The sequence below is a fragment of the Pan troglodytes genome, chromosome 9, assembly GCF_028858775.2.
Source record: "Pan troglodytes isolate AG18354 chromosome 9, NHGRI_mPanTro3-v2.0_pri, whole genome shotgun sequence".
Taxonomy (NCBI): Eukaryota; Metazoa; Chordata; class Mammalia; order Primates; family Hominidae; genus Pan; species Pan troglodytes.
In genome coordinates this window covers 6,159,385-6,184,695 of record NC_072407.2, presented here as the reverse complement: position 1 = coordinate 6,184,695, position 25,311 = coordinate 6,159,385, and the positions used below count along the sequence as shown (strand labels likewise).

Below are 25,311 nucleotides of genomic sequence, written 5' to 3'. Positions count from 1 at the left end.
ACAAACCTGCCTCCCAGCTTCGCGCCATTCTCCTGCCTCAGCTTCCCGAGTAGCTGGGACTACAGGCACCCACCACCACGCCCAGCTAACTTTTTGTTTTTTTGTTTTTTTGTTTTAGTAGAGACGGGGTTTCACCGTGTGTTAGCCAGGCTGGTCTCGATCTCCTGACCTTGTGATCCGCCCGCCTCAGCCTCCCAAAGTGCTGGGATTATAGGCGTGAGCCACCGCGCCCGGCCCCAGCTTTCTGATATAAGCATCCAGGCGTCCCATTTCCCTCTGTCTTGTTTTAACTGCACCCAGGTCTTTGCTCTGGGGTCTCCCATTCTCCTTCAGTTCCAGCCTCACCCACTCTCCCTGACCACGTCCCCTCTGATCCCTGAGCTATTCAGGTGTGTTTTTACTTTCTAACCCTTGCTGAAAGGGCCGCCTTCTAGTTAGTTGGGTTCTGACTTGGCTGCAGAGGGCAGACAGTTGGCTGGGGCATTCTCGTGTCCATGGCCAGCTTTGGTCACTGTCTCCCACGCGTCCTCTGGTTTGGAGGCTCTGCTTCAGTCCCTGTCTGTTCCACTAAGCCAAGTCGTTTCGTTCCAGTCCTAGACGCCTCACCCCGCACTCTGCGGTGAGCACGAGCTGTGCACTGGGATCGCGGACTCCTTTTCCCTCGTCATGCTGCCACGGGCTCCCACTGCACTCCCAGTCCCAATCGCAGGATGCGTGGGGGACGGAGCCCCTGTCCATGGGTGGTGACCACCTCTGTGCCCAGCATAGCTGCTTGCCTCCTGTCCATTTGGTGCTCCTGGGGGGCCTTTCAGAACCAGGCAGGCAGCACAGCAAGATTGGTGACATCCAACCAACAGATTTCACCCGGGTGTACCCCAGTTCCCACCTGTGCATTACCCAATGAACACGCCTGGTTGGGCGCAGCGTAGCTGAGACTCCCATGTGCAGGCCTGCTGTGGGGGTGCAGGCCCACGGTGCACATTGGTGTGTGCTGTGGGGTCACACACCTGGGATGATGTTTCTGTGTGTGTGTGTGTGGTAGGGATGATGTTCTGTATGTGTGTGTGTGTTGTGTGTGGGGTCATGCACCTGGGATGTTTCTCTGTGTGTCTGTATGTGTTGTAGGGTCACGCATCTGGGATGATGTTGCTCCTTATGTGTGTGTGTGTTGTGTGTGGGGTCACACACCTGGGATGATGTTTCTCTGTGTGTGTGTCTGTGTGTGTGTTGTTGGGTCACACACCTAAGATGTTTTCCTCTGTGTATGTGTGTGTCTGTGTGTGTTGTGCAGTCACACACCAGGGATGATGTTGCTCTGTGTATGTGCCTGTGTGTGTTATAGGGTATATACACCTGGGGATGTTGCTCTGTGTGTGTGTGTGTGTGTATGTGTTCTGGGGTCACACACCTGGGGATGATGCTCTGTGTTGTGGGGTGTACAAACCTGGGGAGGATGTTGCTCTGTGTGTGTTCTGGGGTCACACACCTGGGGATGATGTTGCTCTGTGTGTTGTGGGGTCACACACCTGGGATGTTTCTGTGTGTTTGTGTGTGTGAGTTGTGGGGTGTACACACCTGGGAAGATGTTGCTGTGTGTGTGTTGTGGGTGTACAAACCTGGAGATGTTTCTGTGTGTGTGTGTGTTGTGAGGTCACACACCTGGGATGATGTTGCTCTGTGTGTGTGTGTGTTGTGAGGTCACACACCTGGGGATGATGTTTGTGTATGTGTTTGTGTTGGGTATACAAACCTGGGGATGATATTTCTGTGTGTGTGTGTTGTGGGGACACACGGATGATGTTTGTGAGTGTGTGTGTGTGTTATGGGGTCACACACCTGGGATGTTTCTCTGTGTCTGTGTTGTTGTGGGGTCACACACCTGGGATGATGTTTGTGTGTGTGTGTGTGTTCTGGGGCCACACAACTGGGATGTTTCTCTCTGTGTGTGTCTTGTGGGGTGTACACACTTAGGGATGATATTGCTATGTGTGTGTGTTCTGGGATCACACCCCTGGGGATGATGATGTTCTCTGTGTGTGTGTTGTGGGATAGGACATCTGAGATGATGTTTCTGTATGTGTGTGTCTGTGTGTTGTGGGGTCACACACGTAGGATGTTTCTGTGTGTGTGTGTCTGTGTGTCTATGTTGTGCGGTCACGCACCTGGGATGATGTTTCTGCGTGTGTGTGTATGTGTTGTGGGGTCACACACCTGGGATGATGTTTCTTTGTGTGTGTTGTGGGGTCACACACCTGGGATGTTTCTGTGTGTGTGTGTGTTGGGGGTGATGTTTCTGTGTGTGCATGTGTTGGGGGGGATATTATTTGTATGTGTGTGTGTGGGGGGTGATGTTTCTGTGTCTGTGTGTTGGGGGTGATGTTATGTGTGTGTGTTTTGGGGGGGTGATGTTTCTGTGTGTGTGTGTTGGTGATGTTATGTGTATGTGTGTGTGTGGTGATGTTTCTGTGTGTGTGTGTGTGTTGTGGGGAGGTGTGTGTGTTGGGGTGATGTGTGTGTGTTGTGGGGGGTGATGTGTGTATGTGTGTTGGGAGTGGTGTGTGTGTGTTGGGGGGTGATGTTTTTGTGTGTGTGTGTTGTGGGTGATATTATGTGTGTGTGTTGGGGGTGATGTGTGTGTGTGTTGGGGGGTGATGTTATGTGTCTGTGTTGGGGGTGATGTGTGTGTGTGTGTTGGGGAGGTGATGTGTGTGTGTTGTGGGTGATTATGTGTGTGTGTGTTGGGCGTGGTGTGTGTGTGTGTGTGGGGGGGGTGATGTGTGTGTGTGTTGTGGGGGGTGATGTTTGTGTGTTTGTGTGTGTGTTGTGGGGTGATTGTGTGTGTGGTGGGGGTGTTATGTGTGTGTGTTGTGGGGGTGATGTGTGTGTGTTGTGGGGGGTGATGTTTGTGTGTGTGTGTGTTGGGGGTGATGTGTGTGTTGGGGGTGATGTGTGTGTGTGTGTTGGGGGTGATGTGTGTGTGTGTGTTGGGGGGGTGATGTGTGTGTGTGTTGTGGGGGGTGATGTGTGTGTGTGTATGTGTATTGTAGGGGTGATTGTGTGTGTGTTGGGGTGATTGTGTGTTGGGGTGATTGTGTGTTTGTTGTGGAGGGTGATGTTATGTGTGTGTGTGTGTTGTGGGGGGTGATGTTTGTGTGTGTGTGTATGTGTATTGTAGGGGTGATTGTGTGTGTGTTGTGGGGGTGATTGTGTGTTGTGGGGGTGATTGTGTGTGTGTTGTGGAGGGTGATGTTATGTGTGTGTGTGTTGTGGGGGGTGATGTGTGTGTGTGTTGTGGGGGGTGATGTGTGTGTGTGTTGGGGTGATTGTGTGTGTTGTGATTGTGTGTGTATTGTGGAGGTGATTGTGTGTGTTGTGGGGGTGATTGTGTGTGTGTGTTGTGGGGGGGATTGTGTGTGTTGTGGGGGGTGATGTTTTTGTGTGTGTGTGTGTGCGTCGTGGGGGGTGATGTGTGTGTGTGTGTTGTGGGGGGGTGATTTTGTGTGTGTGTGTGTGTTGTGGGCGGTGACGTTTGTGTGTGTGTGTGTGTTGTGGGGGGTGATGTTGTGTGTGTGTGTGTTGCGGGGCCTGCACATGTGTGTGATGCTATCTGGAGGTTCTGTTTTGTCCTCTGGGTCCTGGCCTTGTCCCCATCCCCATCGCAGACTGAGGGGGCCGTGCTGCTCCCCCCCCATCCCCCGCTCCTTGGCCCCCATCCCCGGCAGCAGAACTCCCAGATGTGGCCGCCCGCCCCTGAGTCTTTCTGGGGGCCGTTCTGGACTCCAAACCTTCCTCTGTGAATATTTTGCTGTTCAAGTCTCTGCGTCTTGATCCAATTTCTATGATTTATATTTTCCATAATTTTCTCTGGTCAGGATTTTCAGATTTACGACCCGCGTGCGCTCTGCTGTCCTGCGTTCCGGAGAAGGCTGTCTGTGTCTTCCCTGCCTGCTGTCTGCTGGGAGTGCACTCTCCTGCACTGTTTTTCCCCGACCAGGGCCTGGGGTGCGCCCCTCACACAGGAGCCGCTCCCGCCTGCCTCTGCCTTTCTGGGGGGTGGCAAAGTCTCTTTCACAGCCCTGCCCTCCTCCCTCACCCCCTCCCGAGGCAAAGTTTCTCTGCCCCCAGTGGATTGACAGCTGGCGCAGATGGCCAGGGTCTGGGGCTGGGGGTGAGGCCTGCAGATCATCCCCTTCTGCACAAAGACCCTGTGGGAATGGAGAGTGGAGGGGTCCTATAGGCTTGCGCGGGGATGGAGCCCACATTTTAGAGGGAAAAGCTGTGGGCAGCGTCTGATGGGCATCCAGGCACCGCCCTGGCCGTAGCAGCAGGTGGCACGTGCTGGCCAGTGCCCTCCTGAGCTGGCCCTGCGCGTACTGGCCAGTGCCCTCCTGAGCTGGCCCCACGGATGACCAGGACGCTGTGCCATTGGCTAGCCCCTACCTGCCTCCTCTCGTGTCCCCCGGGGCCCCCATGCAAAAGCAAGTACAGACTGTGAAGGGGGTTCTGCAGCTTTATTCACAGGCCCCAGGGGATGAAGGCAGCAAGGACACAGACGCGGGGGACGCCCCGGGATGGCCTCTCCACCCCCAGGATTGTCAGGGAGCCCCTGACAGGATTGTGGGGGCTGGAGGGTGTGGAGTCCCACGAGCGGCCCTGGTGTGCAAGAGGGCGGAGGGTCTCTGCCTCGAGGGGCCTTTCTGGCCTCTCTACTTCCAGCGCCCGCCGACTTTGCCCTTGGCTGGGGTCCCAGCCTTCTTGCTGCTGCAAATGGGAAGCAAGTGATCCTTCAGGGTCAGGGCCTCTGGCCATGCCCCTCCTGGTCCCCCACCCTGGGCAGACTCTCAGCCCGACCCCAGGCTGCTCTCAGGGCACAGGCCCGGCCCAAGCTTGCGGTGCACACCCAGCTTCAGTCCAGGCAGTGCCCACTCACCTGTGCCTGGCGGGCCTAGGTCGTTAGTGTGGTTAGGGGGCTGGCACGTGAGCCCGGGGCACCCTCCCTCTGTCCTCCTTTCTTTGCCTGAGGTACCACTGCAGACAGACCCCCGAGCTGGGGAAGACTGTCTTAGCAGATAATGATAATCCTAGACGCTTGGCCTTGAAAGAGCTCATGCCCCTCCAGACGGTGGCCTCTGAGGGGCCCAGGAGCCTGCCCCATTTGTCTGAGGTCTTCATGTGGCCACGAGCCAGGAGGAGCTGGGTGCGGGTGAGGGACGAAGGCGGGTGGAGGACAGGAGTGCTTCGGCCTGCGAGGCCGGCCCCATTCAGACGCGGCTGCTCAGCAGGACACCTGGCTGGCAAAGGCCGTGCCCTCACACACATTCCTGGGCACCCTCAGCACATGCACACATGCATACACGCAGGCACATGCACACCACACCGACTGCCCACCCTCAGAGGGGCCTGCAATGACCCCTGACGGCACAACAGGGAGGCCGTGAGGTCACGTGCACCACGGAGGAGCCTGCCCTGGGCGCCGCAGGGAAGCCAGGGCTACAGGAGGAGGGGGAAGAATCCCAGAAAACATCGAAACTCCAAGTAGCCCCCGAACACTGCGATCCTTGGGGAAATGGCACTGGCTGTGCAGCTGGGCTCCATGACAGGATCCCCAGCGTGGCATCGCCGGGGGCACGCTGGGTGCAGCCCCATGCAGGTGGTCGAGTAGCTGTGTCAAGGGATCCCACAGCCCCCAGGGACATGATTTTATGGACGAGGTTTCACCATCCTGAGGAGTCCATGATTTTGCCCAGCGTCACAGAGGGGCTGGTGATGAAGCCCTGACTGCTTACTTCCCTGTCCTAGGTCCCCTTGGAGGGTGGGACACTGGCGGGATACCCTGGGGCCCAGGTTGGCCACACCAAAGGCCTCCCGAGTAGCCCCTTCTAGGGGTCCCCTGGCTGCCCTCTCCCTGCAGCCAGTGCCAGACTCGGGGCGAGGGCGTGACAGGCAAGCCCCACTGGGATCCCTCCTCCTGACTCTGCCATCCCCCAGGGCTCCCCTGCGTGCAGGAGAGGGAGGAGGCTCCGGGTCCCTGGCCACAGGCCTGTGCATGCTGGCCCGGGCGGCCTGGCCGGGTTAGTCTCGTTACTGCCCTGCCGAGGCCAGCCACCACCGGCCCTTGTTAGGGACTGGCTACAGCGGCTGGCCCCAAGGGCCCCTGTGCCCAGTGCGGAGCGAGGACGGCAGGGCTACTCACTGCTTCTGGGCCTGGTCAATGCGGCTCCTGAGCGTGGTGATCTGTGAACAACATGAGTGACTCACTGCGACGACCCGAGGGCCAGGCCTGCGTGTACTGGGTGAAGGCCTGTCTCCACCGCAGGGTGGGCTGGGCTGCGCGACCCAGGGCTGCTGGGCCCCCATGAGGGCTCCTCGGCTCCCTTACTGTCTCCTGGCTCCTTGTGCAGGGGGACACCGTCCCGTTGCCCCTGGGCTCGTGCCTGGACTTACTCTCGCCAGCCTGTACTGGCCTGGACTGCCACACACAGCAGCCCGTAGCTGGCCACTTACCTTCAGCCTGCGGCAGGATGTGGGGCAGGGGGTACGGAGCACGGATGGGGCCGGGGAGGGGTTGCAGGTGAGGCCTGCGGACCCCTCCTTCTCAGCTCCAGCTCCCCTCAGCCGCTGAGCTCAGAGCTCCGAGCGGCCCTGCTGCTCCTGGGCCAGCCGCTCCCGCCCTCGTGCCTGTGCCCAGGGGCACTCTGTGGCCGCTGCTGGCTTGAGGCGGAGCTCCTGGGAAGGTGGGGGCCCTTCCTCGCTTGCCAACAGGGCAGCGGCCACTGGGAAGCCCCCGGCTGCAGGCACGAGGGGAGGGCGGGGGCGGGAGGAAGGCTCCAGGCCCCCTGCCGCCAGCATCCTGAGCGATCCAGGTTTTTGCCATGCGAGAGGTTCACCTCACCGTGCAGCGCACACCCACGGGCCTGGCCCAGGGCGGACCCGGCTACTTACAACTTGGCCAGCATCTGCACTCTGGCCCGGACATTCATGATCTAGAAAGACCAAGATGGTTACAAGGCTGGATGGGCGGCTGGGGCATCGAGGCCCCGCTGTGGGCTAGCTTGGCCTGGTGATGGCCCTCCAGGCTCTGGAGCCCCTGGGGGCCCGCTATGGCTGCATCTATCCAAAGCCAGTGGGTCCCTGACTCCGCTCTGGGAACACAGCATGGGAAGGGCCTGGGTCCTGTGCCGTGATGCCCATCTCAGGGCCAGCCCCTCTGGGAGAGCCCCAAGGGTGAGGTCAGGGCTGTCCCTCATGCCTGGACCCCCTGGGGACAGCTCTGGGAGGGAGTGTAATCGCCCTGCCTCTGTCGGAGGGGAGCTCGTGGTAGCTCAGGTGGAACAGGTGGCCTGCCCAGAACCCCCGAGAAGGAGCTCGGATTTGCCCGGCTGGCTTGGACTGGTCGCCCCACACCCGCCGCACCTGGGTAGAGCACAAGCCCCGTGGGCACAGCCGCCCTCCCCTGGGGCCTCTGGCGGAGCTGGAGGGTGGACATCGTGGCCCTGATGGTGATGCTGGAGTGTCTGCATTTGCCCCGAGCACGCGGATCACCCATGGCTGCGCCCCTCACCCCTCGCCCCTGGAGCCCAAACGGGTGTTTGGGAGGGTGGGAAGCAGCTTGGCTTCCACCCTAGGTCCCACATTGTACCCCAGTCCCTGAGGCCGCCCGGGCAGGCTGCCTTCCCCAGTCCCAGCTTTGCCTGCGGCGATAGTGCCTGCATGGGATGGTGGCTCTGCTCCGTCCCAGACGGGCACAGTCCCAGGCCCCTTTTCCCAGCCACAGGGTGCAGTGTGTCACCCCTCTCTGTCTGCCCTGAGGAAGCAGGTGTCCAGGGCCCTGGTGGAAGCCAGAGTCTGGGTTTGTGGAGGAGTCTCTGTGGAAAGGACACCCCACACCAGACGGACTCGGTGCCCCAGGGCCGAGCTGGGTGATGATGGGGACTTTCTATAAGTTTAAAGGGGCTCCGAAAATGAACCCTGAGTCCACTTGGCCATGGCTGCTCTGCCACGACAGTCCTTTTGGCAGGGGTAACCAAGGCCGCCCAAAGGGGCCAGGTTCATCGCTCAGGGTGCTGCATGGCCAGCCAGGAGGACGGGCTCTGGCCACAGTCCCCAGCAGGAAAGCAGCCTCAGCCAGGGGTCCGTGGCAACAGCCTGTTTGGGCCTCTCAGGGTCCAGGTCCCTGGGGTGGGCAGGTCCAGAGTTTGGCAGGGACGCAGGGAGGTGGCTGCTCTGCTGGTGAGTGAAAGCCGCTAGGGCCCCAGGGCCGGAGGTGCCGGGACTCACATCATATTTCTGGCGTTTCAGCTTCTCCCCAAACTCGAACTTGTCGATCTCCAGCTGGTGCAGGGTCTCCCAGAGCTCCTTGGCCTTGTCCCTGGGGCAGAGGAAGTGGTGAGGCTTCGTTGAATAAGCCCCAAAGGCAGGGCCAGGCCCCTGGAGTCCTCCTGCAGCCACTGGGGAGCACGGTCCTTGGCAGCCTGAGGAGCAGTCGGCAGCTCCTGCAGGGGCCACCCCGTGGGGCTGAGCCCCACAACACCCACCCCTCACCTCAGTTTGTCTTCACCGAGGTGGTCGATGTTGAGCGGCTTGCGTCTCTCAGCCAGAATCTTCTTCTTCATTTCCCGGGCCGTCTGCTTCTTGCCTCTCTTCTGGTCAGCCTGTAGGGGACAGGCCCAAAGAGAGGGGCCTGGTCTCAGGAGGGCACAGGGCGTAGCCCACACTGAAGGCTGCCACCGTGCTCCCAGCAGCGGCACACACCTTGGCCAGGTAGCTGCTGTAGTTGGCTCCCATGGAAGACAGAGCTTTCTTCTTCTTCAGGTCGTCCTCTGCCCTCCTCTTGGCATCCTCCTCCTCCCTTCTGGCCTTTTCCTCCTGTGGAGACCCCATCCCCAAGATGCTCGGGGATGGAGAGAGGGCTATGCTTTCTGGGCAGGCTTTAGGGACCCACCCTGGGCTTAGAGCTGTCTGGAAGGGCCCACCCTGGGCTTAGAACTATCTGGAAGGAAGCTCCAGGTCTTGGCCAGGATTTGTTTTCTGGCGAGGGGTTCTGCAGGGCACCGGGGCCTTAGCCAGTGGCTCTGATCATTGGCCAATGACAATGGGAACCCCGGGAGGAGGAAGGCCTCAGCCCCCTGCATTTCTCTGGGCCTGGGGCTCATTCGCTCATGAGGCAGCAGTGCGGATGGTGCCCTCACCGCCAGTCTGTTCTGGCGCTCCCTCTCCTTCTCTGCACGAATCCTCTGCTGCTCCGCTCTCTCCGCACGGCGCTTCTCCTGCAGCCAGAGAAGGGGGTCTGCTCAGCCCTGTCCCCGGCTCCTCCAAGGGAGTCCACCAGCCCCTGCTGCAACCTGAACTGCCCCACTCACGATTCTGTCTTTGAGAGCGACCAGCTCCTCCTCCTCCTTCTTCCGGGCTTCAAAGTGGCTGTCGATGAGGGCCTGGAGCTCCATTAGGTCTTTGTTCTGACGCTTCTTCTGGATGTCCTGTGGGCAGGGGCAGTGGGCGTGAGCCCCACCCCTCTCTCCAACCTCTGCCCTGCCTGGCCTGCCTTGCAGCAAGAGGTCCCTTCCCTGGCCCCAGCAGAGAAGCCCTGACTCCCTTGGCCACCATGAAAATGGCAAGTGGCAAGGAATGTTTTGCCTTCTCCACATTGCCATGGCTGCTATCCTCATAGGGGCCGAGGGTGGCCTGATTCCTGAGCCACACAGCAAGGATGGTGCCCAGCCATAAGGTCCTCAGCATCCTTAGGATGGACTGGCCCTGACTTGGCTCTGTCATCATCCTCAGAGATGCCCTGCATGGGCCTGGCAGAGAGAAGACTGCAGAGTGAGAGAAATTGTTGGATAAATAGATAGGCATGTGAACAGATGAACTGATGGATGGGTGGATGAGTGAGAGAGGATGGAGACAGATGACTGGGTGGATAGATGGATGATTGGAGAAATGGATGGATGGATGAATGGATGGATAGGTAGATGGGTGGAGGAATGATTATGTGGATTAATGGTAGAGGATGAGTGGATGGTGGGTGAGTGGGTGGGTGGGTGGATGGGAGGATGAATGGGTGAATGGGTGGGTGGGTGGGAGGGTGGATGAGTGGATGGTTATGTGAGTGGATGATAGATGGATCGATGGATGGATGAGTAGATGAATGAGTGGTATGAATGGATGGATGGATGGGTGGATGGGTGGGTGAGCAAGTAGGTGAGTGGAGAGATGAGTGAGTGGATAGGTGGGTGAGGGTATGGATGGGTGGTTGGGTGGGTGGATGGATGGATGAATGGGTGAGTGGATACGTGGCTGGTTGGATGGATGGAAGTAAGGCAGGATGGATGGATGGATGGATGGATGGAGAGATGGATGGGTAGGTGGGTGGTTGGGTGGATGAATGGATGGATAGATGGTTGAGTGGATGGGTGGGTGGGTGGGTGTATGAATGGATAGGTGAATGGGTAGGAGCTTACGTGGGTGGGTGGATGGATTGATAGAAGGATAGATGGAGGAGAAGGGAAGAGAGATGCTTATTCTTAGAGGGGTTTCCTCTGGCCCAGGAATAAGTTATGGTAGAATTGCCCGGACCCAGGAGGCCCCGGCTCTGGCTACTTGGGAGGAAGTGACCTTCTGAGGCCTAGAGCCCAAAAGCTGGGGTGTGGGGAAACTGTGGCCATGTTAACCAGAGTCCTGTAAACTTACATCAAAGTCCACTTTCTCCCCTTCTGGGATCTTAGGAGCAGTGAGTCTGGAGAGGAGACAGAGAGGCCCGTGAGCAGAGACCCGGAGACCCACCCCAGAGGGTCAGCCTGGCGCTTTCCCCGCTGGCCCCTGCTGACCCTGGTGCCCTCCTGCTCTGGCCCCCAGCCAAGGATGCCCGCCTAGTGGCACGTTTGCCCCAGCTTTATTCTTATGAGGTTTGTAGACCACCATCCTGAGAGTGGCTTGTGCCCCTCAAGAAGGCTTCCGCTTCCAGCGCCACCGTCTGCCTTTTGGCTTCCGGCCATTGCAATGTCACTGCACCCCAGCTACCAGGGAGGGCACCTCTGTTTCCTCCTCAAACAGATAAACAAATGCAGCCATGTCGGGTGAGAAGCTATGGCCACTGTGGGTGGCAGTGGCCTCCCTGGGCAGGAATGGCTGCTGCGAGCCTGTGCCTTTCCCCAGCCCCTCTTTCATCTTTCTCTCTGGGGGCCCAAAGGAAGGAGGAGAGGGGGCTGGGAAGAAAGCAATCTGAAGGGGAAATGAGGCCCCCTCTCCGGCTGGGTGTGCAGTCCCCTCCTCTCACCAATACATTCCAGATGCAGCAAAGAGTTAAAACAACAACAATTTTTTCCAACAAACCATAGAAGAAAGTGGAACTAAGTATCAATCAGAAACTGGAGCAGGAAAGGGTTTCCTAAGCTCAGGAGCACCAGAAGGTGCCTCTAAGGGAAAGAAGGCCAGATGACACCACGCAAATGAAAAACGTATGTATGTGAAAAAAAAAAAAAAACGGAAAATGGAAAGGCAAAAAAAAAAAAAGACTAAAAAAAATTTTCAGCAAATACAGAGAAGACTTATATCCTTATGCAAACTGATGACTAAGAAAACACAGAGATTCCTCCACCAGGAGACAAATGAGCAATGGCCGTAGCTACGAGTTCTCAGAGAAGAGACGACCCATCCCAAACTCAGGGAAACGCTGGCCCCGAGTGACTGTTAGGGCGCAAAGCCAAAGAATCATGAGGTACCGTTTCTCATCCATCAGAGGCTGTAATGTAAAAGCACGTTCCTGTCCCTGGGTGAGGAGGGTGTGGGACACAGACCCGCTCACATCCCACGTAGGAGACGGCGTTGGCCAGGCCCTTGTGGAAAGCAATTTGGCAGTGGATGTCAAAGCCTTAAGAACATTCATACTCTTTGACCCAGTAATTCCAGTTCTGGGAATGTGGCCTACGGAAATAACCCTAAAGACGGAAAACGCTTTCCAACCAGCGTTATTTATGATAGTAAAATATTGGGGAAAGCCTGCAATAGGGGAATGGTTAGGAAAATTATGGTTTGTCCAATTGATGGAATATTATGTGGCCATTCAAAATATTTAAGAAGACTGTGTAAAAACATGGAAAAATACTTATGAATAGTGCTAAATTTTAAAAAAAGCAGAATTCAAGGCCGTAGAGACGGTATGATGTTTGAAAAACAGGGCCGACTTTAAATCTTTTTTTTCCAAGCGCTATGCATGGAAAAAAGGAAGAAATAAGGCTTTTTATTTCTTTCTGCTCTTTTCCACAGTCTGGCTGGCTGGGTGGGAGAATTATAGATGACGTTTTTTCTTCATTTGACTTTTATATATTTTCCAAATTTTCTTTCATGAGGTGTCTTATTTTCATAATGAAAACACAAACAATTTTTCTAAAATGAGAAAATATCTCATGATCCGGCATTACTGTACTTAAAATCACTGAAAAATACAGTGCAAAGGGTGGGAATATGCTGGCTGTACCCTTCAGATGTTCTCACTCTTCTGAGAATCTGTAATGCTCCCCAAGTGGGAGCCAACAGTGAGTGTGTGTCAAGATGCTCTAAGATTCCACTTCGCACAGAGCAACACGCAGGCAAGAGCACTCGAGAGATAAAAGGGTGAATCACGTAGCGAGTGCTGTGGCTGGTGAATACTGATCAAAAGCAGAAAAGTCTGAAGAGCTGCATTAAAAAAACCAACCCACAAAGTGCTCACAAGCAGGTGCGATGAGGACAAGCTCCTCTGAATTCTGCCCCAAAGGGGAGCAGGGGCCCCTGCACAGTGAGCTCTTCTGGACACCGTCAAGGTGTCATTCTGAAGTGGGTTTCTGGGCTGAGTCCCCCACCTTTCTCCACTTCCGGACTCACTTTCCTGTCGCTTTTCAATCTAGGACTCTGGGAGTCCTAGAAGTATGGCGGGGCTTGGTGTGGTCCCCCGAAGGCCATGGGGTGTTGCGGTGGCCAGACTCCCTGCACCAGCTGCCCCGCCTTCCTTCCTCGACTCTCTCCCACCCACCTCTCCTCCCTCCTTACTCGTCTGTAGCCTCCTCCTACAGGAAGCCCTCCTTGTCTGCACTGGATGACCCTGGGCAAAATCACACCCTGCTGGGCCTCCCAAGCCCATCTCCCAGGTGACCCTCATCCCTCCCACCCTGCGCTCTGAGCATCCCTCCGAATGCAGGCTCCAGGCATCTGGCCCTGGCCCTCTCCTCCAGCTCCACCACGGAACACACGAGGCGCTGGGCCTGCCAGGACCCCACACTCACTTGGCCACCCCCACCCCAGAACACACTCGGCACTGGGCCTGCCAGGACCCCACACTCACTTGACCACCCCCACCCCAGAACACACTCGGCACTGGGCCTGCCAGGACCCCACACTCACTTGGGTCTCGGTTTCTCCTCTGGTCCACACAGCACCAGCGTGGGGAGAGGGACACCAGCGTGGGGAGAGGGAGAGAGACAGCCTGGGTGAGACTGGGCGGCCTGCAGCCCTGGGTTCCCCTTCACTGAAGGCCGCCGTCCTTTTCAGCTGGGCGTACCCCCAACCCCCAGAAACAAGAGGGTCCTGTTTCTGCTCTAGGCCTGCAAAAGCCCCTGGCAGGGTCGGAGGGGAAGAGCTCAGGGCCTGGGGCCAGGAGGAAGGGTGAGGAAGAGGTAGGGAAGAAATAGGAGCGAGACAGGCCGCGTCCTTGAAGGCTGGGAAGGGAGGAGACGGAGGAAAGAGGACAGGAGCTCGGGAAGAAGATTGGGAGGAAAGGGGCTTGGGAGAAAGGGGAGGGGGGCGTGCCCGGCCCGGGCTCTGGCACTGCTGGCTGGTCCCGCTTACTCCCCCTCTGCTGTGTGGCAGAAGCTCGGAGCGGTGGCACCCGCGAGGCCCTGGCAGCTCGACCCCAGCGGCACCGTGCGGAGCAGCAAGGCCTGGCCCTCCGAGGCCCCCGTGCCAGGGGAAGAGAAAGAGGACAGAGGGAGGAGGAGGCAGGGCAGCGAGAGACCCCAGCCTGTCCTCTTTCCCTCGCGTCGGCTAGAGCCAGGGTCCTGCACCTCCGGCGGCGGGGACGGGCCCTTACCTTCCGCGTCCTCCTCTGCGGTGTCTTCCAGGTGGCAAAAGGCACAAGCACACATGCAAGAGAAAAGCCAGCGCGGCTGCGGGGGAGCAGTGGGCAAGGGGCCTGTGGCGGGCAAGGGGCCCACCCCTCTCACTCGGACACTCTCTTCTCCAGGGTGTGCCTGCGGGGCCCTACAAGTGCCCCAAGCTGGGGCCGGTGAATCAATGCCTGGGGAGGGGGTGGAAGGGGCTGGGTGCCCAGTGGAGCTCCTGCCTGGAAGACCTAGTGGAGAATAGGAGGGACACGGGGACCTTGCGGGGCAAGGTGGGGGGCTAAGGGCACTGGGTCTCATCTGTCCCCCCGGTCTGTCCTCTTGGGTCTGGCAGGGCCAACCTTGGAATCTGAGACCCTCTCCACCAAGAGGGCGTTGCAGCTGGGGTGGGTGCAGCCCCTTTGCTTTGTGCTTCCCGGAGCCTGACCCCTGCCTGTAAAGGCTGTGTTACTGGGTGGAACCCAGCAGTTCATGGAATGACTACAGCCCTCAGGCCTCAGGAGCCTCTGCCGGCAACGTGATGTCTAACTCCTTGCTGGTCTCAGCCCCAGGAGCCCCCGCCTGAGTCCGGAATGTCCACCACAGCCCCCATCCACAGGCCAGGAGCCCAGGCACGCTCATCCCTGACCTCCCTGGGGCTTGCCCTCTGACTGCCACATGGCTGCTGTCCTGAGACTGGGCCCCTCTGGGACCCCCTGCTACCTCTCCCTGGCCACCTCTGGGGTCTGCCTGGCCTGCCCTGGTCACTCTAATAAGGGGTGGCTTCCTTTAGGATACACTCTGCTCCTAGACCCTGGGGTGGACCTGGCTGGCCTGGCCCAGCTGGGGCCCAGGAGGGGGGTCTGCCGCTGGCCTAGTGGCACCCGCCCATCCTGTCCCTTCAGTCCCTGCTCTGGGCCTTAGGTGGCAGCAAGGCCGTTGACACACGATGCCCTCGGCCCTCCGAGTCTGACCCAGCGCTGTCCCCTGCACTTGGCTAAGGCCAGCAGGCCTGGGCCCGGAGGTGGGGGTCCTGCCTTGCCAGTGCCTGGCCTGGGGTGCACTGGTCCTTGAGTCCTCCTCGCTGGCAGATACCTCGGTTGCCTGGGAGCCCCCTGCACACCACAGAGAGCCCGCCAGCGCTCTTGGTTTTGCAGGTGGGCCTGAGGTCACCCGTTCCGGATGCCTTGGGGCGCATGTGCACCGGGAGTGAGCGGTGGGGCATCCTGAGCGTTCCAACCAAGGGCCCGGAAGGAACAGCGTGGTGAGGACGATGAATGGGCTGCCCGCCCTGGCCTCCCTGACTTAGTGGTTTTGCTGGACGCAGTGCGTGGCTGAGGAGCCCCTCCGGGTGGGAAGGCCGGCCAGGGAGGAGGGCGAGGTCGGGTGGGAGGCTGAGCACACAGCCAAGCGGCAAAAGCTGTCCTGCGGCCCTGCCTCCTCTGCTCCTGCCCCACCCTGCCCTGCTGTCTGTCTGTCCGCTGGCCTCAGTGCTGGTTCCAGAGCGGCCCAGCAACCCTGTCATCCCCACAGGCTATCTCCTGGACACCTCCCTGCATGGCTGGAGTCCCATCCCCCTCCCAGCATGTCCCTTCTTGTCCAGGGGCCTCTCCGAGGCTCGAGTCACGCAAGAGCTCAGGCCCAGCAGGGAGGAGCCCCTCAGCCCCACGGCCCGTGAACGGGGGGAGCTGAGAAGCGCTCCCCAGCTGGGGCCCCTGACTTGAATGTGCAGCTCTCTGACCTCCACCCAGTACAGCCGGCCCCACTACCAGGGAGGGCAGGCCCACCCAGGGGGCCTCCTCACTCCGGGTGTGTCTGGCTCGGGCCCAGGCAATGGGTGGGATGCTGGGACCTGACTGGGCCTTTGCACGCATGGCCCCTGGCTGTTCCGGGTCCCCAGCGTCCCCACCTTGGGCCTCAGCCTGCCTTTCTGCTTCACTCCACTTGCCCCTCCACCCTCCCTTCCACCTCACCCCTCCCTACCTTCCCGCTTCTGGCTTGCTAACTGGGGCAGGGTGGAGGCCTCTCCTGCGCTCTTCCCACCCCACCCTGGTGGATCCAGAGGGTCCCAGTGGACCCCAGCACCGTCCTCCCAAGGCCTGCTCTGCCTCGGCCTCAAGGCTGGCCACCGCCACCTCCCACCTTCCTGTTAGCAGCCCAGGAAGAGCCTCATTGTCCCCAGGCTATGGAATTGATCCTCTCTGCCTGGGAGACACAGAGGAAGCCTGCACTGCACGGGCCAGCCCTTCCCAAGCCAGGGTCCTCACTCTGTCCCCAGCCCAGAGGCCAGAACGGGTTCAGTTGTTGGTGGCAAATGTCACAAGGGGTGGGCAAGAGGGAGGAAGCAAGAGAGGACAGAAGGGAGGACGGAGACTCTGGCCTGGAGGCTGGGGAGCACTGGCGTACCTTCTTGAACTTCCTCTGCAGAAGCAGCGTCATGGTGGCAGAAAGGGCGGGAGGGAGAGAGAACCAGTGTGAGCGGTGGCAGCGCAGAGAGGAGGGTGGGCAGGGCCGAGGCGGCGGAGCGAGCAGGCCAGGCTGTGCAGGGTTACGCGGCCCCTCTTGTTCCTTCTTGGGTCCTGCACCCCCCACATGGCCACACATGCCCATGTGGCATTGAAGTCATGCACGTACCTGGTTCATGAACTTCATGGGCCAAGGAGGCCACGGAACAAGAGGCAAAACCGCGGGTCAGAGGTCAATGGAGAAGGGTCCGAGGTTAATGGAAAAGCGGCCGTCGCCACTCGAGGCCGAGGGTGGGGTGCATGCGGGGAGCGAGCAAGACACGGTCAGAGTTAGCCCAGGCACGGCCACTGCCCCACTCCCATGTCCCCAAACCCTGCTCTCAGCATCTGGGAGCACCCCAGGTGGGGAAACTGAGGCTCAGAGGATGGCCGGGAGCTGTGGCTCTTGTCCTTGGTGGAGCAGGCTCAGTACTGGGGCTGGGCCTTCCTTTGCTCGCCCCCATCCCCTGTCTGTCCTGGGGCGCCCCCAGAAGGGTGTCCGTGCCTCTGGCCGGGGCACCAAGGCCCATGTGCGAGGTTGTAGCCTGGCCGGGTGGCACCAGGGGCCCACAAAGGCAGTGCTGGTAGCCCTGGGAGGCAGAGCCACGGATGGGCCATGGAAGGCATCCCCAGGACCCCCACTTCCTGCCATCCCAACGCTGGGGGCCCACTCGTTCTTTCCCTGATGGAATTCTTTCCACCCTCCAAGGGTGCTGGCAGCCCTGGGCACCAGTGATGGCTCTGCCTGCTGATCTGGGCATGGGACCCCAGCCCTCCCATCTGCTCCCAGCCTGTGTGCACCTCAAGGGTCTCATAGCAGAAGGCTGTGAGGGGGCCTGGGGGGCTGACGAGGGCATGCTCACGAGGGAGCTCACTGTGCCAGGCTGCAGGGTTCTGCCCCCAGCCGCCTTCTCTCCCCTCACTCTGTGCTGTCCCAAGATGCGGCAGGCATCCTGGCCAGGCCCAGGGGTTGACGCCACCACGGGCTCTGGACTGCCTACCCTGGGGTGGAGGACTAGGGTGGGCCTACGTGTCCCCTCTGCCCCATGCTTGGGGACACCCTGCTGAACAGCAGCCCAGCCTGCACCTGCCTGGGGAGTCCCTGGCCCTACTGCCTGGGGGGCTGTGGGGAAGGGGGCCCACCCTCGAGACCCCATTCTCTCTTTGGTCAAGCATTGGCCGCGGTTAGTGGGTTACATTAGGGCCACATGTGGGGGCCCCTTGGCTGGCTGGTACCTCGTGGCTTCCCCACCCTCTCCCCCTCTCCCCCACCCCCACATGGGCTCCAGCCAGGCCCCGGGCCCCACATGGGGACAAGAAGTCCTGTGTCCTCATACCTTCCTCATGGACTTCTGCAGCTGAGGAGAGCCGGGGGTTGCAGGTGGCAGGGGGAGAGAGGAGAGGGTTAGACAGGGGCACACAGCAATCCTTAGAGGCGGGGTGGAGGTCAACGTTGGGTGGGGCGGGAAGGCTGGGGAGTGGGCATGGGGGCCGGGGCCTTGGACCCCACTTACCTTCCTCCTGGGCTTCCTCTGAGAGCCGGAGAAGCCAGGAGCAGGAGAAGGCGGGGTTGGGGGAGAGAGGGAACAGAGACAGTAATCAGAGTGTACTCAGGCCGCAAGGACAGGAGGCCGGCTGGCGGGGAGAAGAGGGCCTGGGGCTCGCTTGGCAGGGGTGAAAGATGGGGCTCAGTCCTGCATCTCTGGCCAGCCCCGGGGAGCACAGACTCCCACCAGCAGAGCTGGTCACTGTCAGCTGGGCTGGGCCCAGCCCCTGAGAGGGGTTCTGAGGCCCCTCCCACCCTCCTGGGGGCCTAGTATTCCCATGCCTGGAGGCGCCTGTGCACAGGGGCCCTTGTTAAGTCCTGCTCTGCAGGTGACACAAGTGAGAACGGGGACAGAACCCACAGGGCCTGCGGGAAGCCCCGGCTCTGAGTGCACCCGGAAACAAGGCTGGCACTGAGGGGTCTTCAGAGACATGTCGCATGAAGACCCTTCCGTGGCCTCCCGGCCTGCCACGTGGCTGCCCCAAGAGAAAAGATGGCTCCCCAGTGCCATATTTCCCTCGCAGAAATGAGTCTTTCCACCTTTTCGGCAGAAAAATAAATGTTTTGCTCACGTTGTTAGGGTAGCCAAGTGTTTTCAAAATATTTTCAAAACATAGCACTCAGGACTCCTCACAGGACAGCCCTGCCTGCTAAGGTTGCGTGAACGCGCTCCCCAGTTGAGCGGGTGCCAGGGATTCCAGGGCAGCGCCGTCGGCCTGAGAACCGCCACCCCACACGGTTCCCAGGTGCGCCCACACCCGCCCACGCCTGCCCGGGCACGATGGAGACGCCCACAGACCACACCTGGCCAGCACAGGGAGGGGGCTCCAGGCTCCACCCAGGGTTACAGCACAGGGTGGGGGGGTGGCATGGAGGGATGGAGACACAGAGAGACAGAGATGGAGGTGGAGGTGGAGAAATGGGGACAGAGAGGCCAAGAAAGACAGAGACTGAGAGAGAGAGGCAGGGAGAGACAGAGACCAAGAGGCTGAAAGGTACAGAGACAGAGAGAAGCTGAGAGATACACAGGCACACAGAGAGACAAAGTTGCCAAGAGAGACACGGAAAGGAACTGGAGAGAGATGGAGAGACTCTGAGATGCCGGGAGGGCAGAGATAGAGAGAGAGGCAGAGAGACAGCAGCGCTGGGCACGCGGGTCACCCGGTGTTAATGAGAATGAGGCCTTCATGACCAGCCCCAGCAAACTCCACACACCATGGCACACAGAGGATGAAGGATTAATGAAGGATCGTGAATGCATATTAATCGATTAAAGAGACAGGGGTTAGTGATGATTTAACGACTCATTCATCGTTAATTAAGTGATGGCCTCATTTATCATTAATTAATGATGAATGGTGATTGTTAGTGACTAATGATGAGGAAGATGGAAGGTTGATTGACAAGCTCAAGGCGGCCTGGAGCAGCCTGGGGAGGGGGTTCTGTGAGCGCCACACAGGAGAGGGGGGTTAAGTTCCAAGGAGGGGCTGGGGGGGCTTCCGGTGGTTGCCAGCATTACCTTCTTCTTCGTACTGCTCTGCATTGGGACAGAACAAAGAGGGGAACCACGTTAGAAGGGGCAGCCCGTGAAGGGAGGAGGAGGATGACATGCCAGTGTGTCCCGGCCCTGGACAGGCCAGCGACCGCCCCTGCCCAACAGCGTGGAATCAAGGGTCCTCGGGCCCAGAGGAGGTGCTGGGGAAGGCAGAGGCTCTGGTGATGATGGTGGCTTTTGGGGGGCTCAGGGGTCCTGGATGCCCACGACCCACAGTGGGCATGAGAGAAGCGGAGAGACAGGACCCAGAGCCTGACCTGCAGGCCCCTCAGGACCATGTGGCCACACGTCGGGGAAAAGACGAGGCCCCCCAGCCGGACAGCTGTTTTCCGGGGGTCACTCAGAAGCCACCCATGGGATGCAGCTGATGTAGGGCTGCCAAGGGGACACAGGGTATGCACAGTCCAGCCCCCTGCCCACGTGTGACCCTTCCTTCTAGAGCAGGAAGTAGAAAGAAAACGGCTGTTACACTTACCCTCCACCTGTTCACTGTGGGGCAGGGAGAGAGAGAGAAAGAAAGAGAGAGAGGTAGTGAGGCTGGGCTTTGCTTGGACTTGTGCAAGATAGCGCATGCTCCAGCCCCACAGAAGCCAAGGGGCCAGGGTCCCGGGCCAGGCAGGGGGCAGCCACCAGCTGGGTACTCACACTTCCTCGTCAGACATGGTGAAGGTGGGTGGTTTCTGCAGAGAGAGATTCAGAGAGAGAGAGAGAGAGAGAGGATGGAAAGAGAGTTACGAGCTGCCTGGGTGTAGGATGGGGGATGGGGTCTTGGAGCAGTGCTGTGGGGGACCGTGGGCAGGGTTTGGGGGCCAGCTCTGGCCTTGGGTGAGTCCACCTCCTTGGGCCCCCGCTTTCTGCAGGGCTCCTGGCCTCTCCCAGCTCTTGGCGCCCCAGACTCTGTCCCCTCTTCCTGCCCTGGCTCCAGCCTGGAGCTTGGAATCTTGGAGCTGGACGGGATGTTGGAAGGTCGTGGCGTCCACCCCCACCCAGGGCAGACATCCTCTCCGTGGCGTCCCCTGAAGAGGGTCATCCAGAATGCAGGCCGTGTACCGTCCAGCCCGCTCTAGACACTGGAAAGGTCCCGCTGATGGAGCTGAAACCTGTCTCTGGGTGTTCTCTGCCCAGTGGGTGTAGGTGGGGTCTCCCTGGGAGCCCCTGGATGACCGAGACTGGCTCCCCAAGATGAGTACTCTGCTCACCCTACCATTCCCCATGAGAACCCCTCTTCCCTATTTGAGCCCAAAGCTCCCTTCTGTGCCTGTTTTCCTATGGGGTGCCCAGAGTGTGTCCCACCACACCCCTCTGAGGACCCCTCCTCCAAGATCACAGAGCAGGGAAGCTGTTCCTTCTTGTTACCCCTGTCCCCTGAAAACATTGAGGCTGAGCCCCAGAGCACGTTGGGTTGGGTCTGGGCTGCTTCCCGTGCACCCCCCCGGGCCGGGCTCTGTACAAGGCATACTTGGACTGCAGGAGCCCACAGAACAGCCCCCCCATTTCCCTCCCTGTGGCCGCTTTCCCTGGTCCCGGGGATGCTCTGGATCTGTCCCTGTCTAGGGGAAGCTCCGTGCCCAGGACTGGCCGCCCTGTCCATGTGCGGTGGTGGCGCCAGGCCAGCATGCTGGGGACTGTCTCTCTGTGAGCTGGCCACCGTGCACACTGGGCGGCCAGGCCTGGGGAGGCTCTGAGCAGCTGCACCGGCATGTTGGCCAGGGTTTTAGAAAACAAAGTTCATTACAACACAGTACAGATTACTCGAAGACAATAGCTACGGCCCCCCCGGGAGTGTTGTATAAGAAAAACACACGTTCATCAGCTAAAAATGCATCTACGTTGCACTGCTGAGGTGGGAACTGTTTTCCAAACCCTCTGTCAAGAATGTTAATTTTCCCAGAGCAACTTAAGCTCCATGCAGAATTACCCAGCAGATAGCTGTCTTCCAGGCAACGGGGGTAGCTTTTTCCTATCCCAGAATCTCTTCCTGAGACTCTGCTGCCCCTCAGGTTAAGCCTCTTGTAACTGCCATGGCTGGGCCAGGCTCTCCTCAGTCCTCAGCCCCACCAGCCAGTGTTGTCCAGGCCCCCGGTGTGACCCAGTCCCAGGCTGCCCACCAGCCCCTCGTGCTGTCCTCCCAGCTGGTTCAGGCCCCAAACCCCACAGACTCCTCTAGGGCCATCCTCTGTAAGGAGGAGGAGGGTCAGTGAAGGGAGGGAGCGGAGCCTGGCCCCGCCCTGCTGTGCCCACCCCGACGCTGGCGGGGCTGACACCTGTCGGCTGCCACAAGATGGGGGCCGCGTGGCCCTCGCCTGGGGTGGGTTATTTATAAGGAGCCAGTGGCAGCTGAGGAGTCCAGAAATAGGCAAGACATTTCTGCCCAGAAACCCAAGACGTGGGTGAGGCGGGTGTGACAGCTCAGCCCTCCTTGGCCCACAGCTGCCCCCTCACCCTCGGGCACCCAGGCCCTCCCCAGCTCCTCATATTTCCCTCCTGTCCCCCCAGGCCAGAGTCACATGGGTGCCCCGACACCCCCAGGCAGGGTGACCTCAAGGCCTCCCAACGTGAGGCAGGAAAGGCCCACTCTCCAAGTGGGGAAACTGAGGCACCTGGTTTTCTGCTGAGCGCCTGGAAGCAACACAAGGCTGTTCTGTTCCCCCCAGTATGGCCTGTGTCATTGCCTCTGTTGCGGGGAGGGGCTGGTGGCAGGGGTGTGCTGGGGGCAGGGGATGGCATTTCAACAGCTGAGAAGCAAAGCAGGTGTCCAGTCAGTGCCCGCCTCAGAGGGGCTGCATGAAAATAACCTATGCGGTCAGTTTCTTCGGGCACGTATGCACCACCTTTCCCTCCTTGGGAGGTGACGGGGCCAGGGCAGGGTGGGGAGGCAAAAGCCGCTGCCCCTCGCTTGCTGTGGCCCTGACCATGCCCCCAGACCTGTTCTCCACCCAGCCAACCTTTGCTTTGCCCCATGTCCCTCTGTGGACTTCAGGAGGGGCAGCCAAGGCCTGATCAGACGGCACAAGTCAGGGGGACCGTGTCCAGGGCAGGGAGGGGGGGTGGGGGCTCTTACGAGCGCCAGCTTCTCCAGCCTCCAGCCAGGGGAAGCGATGAAGCCCAGCCCCTCACTCCTGCCCCGTCCTGCCCCAGTCCAGCCCCTGTCCACTTCTGTCCTGCACCTCCAGACGCTGGCCCCCAAGGCTGCGTGGGCTTTAGACGCCCCCACCCCAACGCACTCGGGCTGGCCATACAGGAGCCCCTGCCCTCCTGTCCTCATTTTCGTCTCTACAAAATGGCGGTGTTGGAGGCCCAGGTGCGAGAGCTGCATGGCAAGGCCAGGACGGGCCCGGGCAAATGTCTGCATGGCGACCACAAGCTGGCAACCTAAGCCCTGGCAGCACCCCTGCACGGCCTCTTCCCTGCCGCTCACACCCCGCACCTCTCTGCCTCCTACCCTCAGGCCACTCCCTAGCACTGGGCTTCCCTGAGCCCCAACTTGCCCCCTCCTGGCCTCCCACACTCTGCCTTCTTCTGCATCCTCCCGGTGCTGAGACCATCACACCACCGTGTCCGCATCCCAGACTCTCCGGACACTGGAGCAGCCACCTGGGGGCTCCGAGCCATGATGCTTCAAGATGCTCGGCACCACACGGACCTGAGACCTCAGCGCCCCAGGACCCCAGAGTGTCCCTGGAACGAGGGGCTGTCCACCCGCACGCAGGAGGCCCCGTCGGCCCCAGTCCTGGGTGGCCGCTCCTGCCTATACCCACCTGCGGGTTGAGTGTGAGAAGGGCTGGAGCTCCCTGTGGACAGCACCGGCTGCAGGCACTGGCGCCCGGCTCACACCCTCGTGTTATAGTGACATTTGATCTTCCCAGGAGCCCATTGGCCAGTGACTGGGTGGCCGGGGTGTGTGCGGAGTCTTGCTGGGGGGGGACTATGCCCGTGCAGGCCCCTTACCAAGTATAGGAATGGCCAGAGGAGGAGGCTGAAGGAGGCCAGGATGCAGACGGCGTGCTTGGAGGAGGCAAGGTCCTCCCTCCGCCTCCAGGAGGTGTCAGCTGCTATTTTTACTCCCAGCAGCGGGTACATTCTGGATGGGCTGAGGAGGGAGGAGGAAGGTGTTGGGTGGCCCCGGGGCACCAAGCCGAGGCTCTCTTTGGGCCAAACTAGTGTGGGGGTCCCCGGAGCCGGGCTTCCCACCCCCCCCCCGCCCCTTCTCTCTGAGATGTTCTGTGGGAGTAAACATTTGTCCAGGAAAAGGGTCTGCACAGCCGGGGTCCCCTCCCGCCGCCCGGCCCAATGCCCCAGGCCCTTCGCTGTCTCCACCGGGGAGGAAGCAGCCTGAGGCCTCGGAGACCCCCCATGGAACTGAGGCCAGGCCCCCACCCTATCTGAGACCCTCTTAGAGGCCAGCTCTGCTTTCCTGGCTAGACACCGTTGGGGCCTACACAATAAGCGGGCGAGGGACATGGCCAGGCTGGCTGCAGTCGGAGTCTGCCATACCTCCCCTGGGGCTGCTGCCATTGCAGGGGGCTACACATGGAGTTCGCTGGGTAAGGGTCTGGGTCCTCCCTCTAGGCCCTTTCTAACCCTGGGGCCCCGCCCTGGGCACTCACAGTGGCCGTTACCATCTGTGCCAGCATCTCCCACAGGCTCACTGTGGCGTGTGGAGACTGGTTTTCTTTCCTCAGGACTCCAGGTGGCACCGTCCAACTAGCAGACACCCTTCCTGGCCTCTGATGGCCCGTATGCTGGCCAGTGAAGCCACCAGATTGGATAACCCCGCCTCTTGGATCAGGGAAACTGAGGCACCAGGTGGGGGAGAGCAGTCTGGCACCCTGACCCACCCCCTCACTCCCCTCAGACCCCACAGGCTGAGCGTGGGCGGTGGTGTCTGCGGAACTCTTTGGTTCAGGCACAGATTGGTTCCTTCTTGGCCAGCGCCCAGGACAGGGGTGAGTCCCGAGAGGCACAGATTGGTTCCTTCTTGGCCAGCGCCCAGGACAGGGGTGAGTCCCGAGAGGCACAGATGAGGTCCCTGTCCTCCCCAGGCTTAGAGTCAGGGACAACAGGATAACCCGGCAGGGGCTCACAGTGCCCTGGGGCTGGGTCGGGGGCCTTCCGCAAGGCTGTGGTTGGCACCTCATTCCACCCCTCCATGGAAGAGCGAGGCCGCAGAGCCCAGGGACAGGCAAGGTGTGCCTGGGGTCACACGACAAGGCAGGCTGGCCCCAGGCTGCCATTTCAAAGGACAGGGCCTGTCCCCTGCCTGCCTCCCGCTGAGTGCCCGGCACTGGGAAGGCTCTTGGAGCTGGGGTTGCTGGGAACGTCCCCGTCCTCCTGCTCTGGGTCTGTGGCTTCGTCTGCATTCCACGCCTTCCCCTCCCCGTCCATGTCCTCGATGGGCAAGGCTTTGGGGGCCACATACAGCCCTGGCCCCTGGACATCTGTGACCAGCTTCCTGCCCACTGGGGACATCTGCAGAACTGCTCCCTCAGAGGCACGTGAGCGGGTCCCTGGGGGTCAGCGGGCCCACCCCATCCTCTCCCATGGTGGGGCCAACCTCCTTTTCCAGGCTCGCTCTGCCGGCTTCTCTAATGGAGCCCTGAGCCCACCATTTGGTTACACGTGGTTCAGTCTGCAGGC

General features: G+C 60.1%; 1 protein-coding gene across 10 annotated transcripts; it reads right to left on the bottom strand.

Annotated features, from left to right (window-relative positions):
* Window positions 1–4,492: 4,492 nt before the first annotated feature.
* On the bottom strand, window positions 4,493–23,575 carry TNNT3 (troponin T3, fast skeletal type). Of its 10 annotated transcripts, XM_054661879.2 has the most exons (17): window positions 23,433–23,573; window positions 20,320–20,354; window positions 20,150–20,163; window positions 19,639–19,656; window positions 18,088–18,105; window positions 17,911–17,931; window positions 16,704–16,715; window positions 16,476–16,490; window positions 13,375–13,393; window positions 10,687–10,732; window positions 9,360–9,476; window positions 9,189–9,266; window positions 8,752–8,865; window positions 8,542–8,651; window positions 8,278–8,368; window positions 6,194–6,234; window positions 4,493–4,761 (listed from the first exon to the last, which is right to left on the bottom strand). In XM_054661879.2, exons 2-17 carry the CDS (start codon window positions 20,334–20,336, stop codon window positions 4,707–4,709), a joined length of 786 nt encoding a protein of 261 aa, XP_054517854.1. In that variant the 5' UTR covers window positions 20,337–20,354; window positions 23,433–23,573; the 3' UTR covers window positions 4,493–4,706. The 10 variants fall into 10 exon arrangements, with proteins under 10 accessions (XP_054517854.1, XP_016775641.1, XP_054517855.1 ...); XM_016920152.4 differs by lacking the exon at window positions 16,476–16,490 and having other exon boundaries at window positions 23,433–23,572; XM_054661880.2 differs by lacking the exon at window positions 16,704–16,715 and having other exon boundaries at window positions 23,433–23,572.
* Between the last annotated feature and the right edge of the window lie 1,736 nt (window positions 23,576–25,311).

Excerpts from the sequence above, each read along its gene's own strand:
- TNNT3 (XM_054661879.2), bottom strand. Across the intron at positions 9,267-9,359 it reads TCGCTCTCAAAGACAGAATC|GAGAAGCGCCGTGCGGAGAG; the intron begins GTGAGTGGGGCA and ends CTCTGGCTGCAG. Across the intron at positions 8,369-8,541 it reads CTCGGTGAAGACAAACTGAG|GGACAAGGCCAAGGAGCTCT; the intron begins GTGAGGGGTGGG and ends CCTCTGCCCCAG.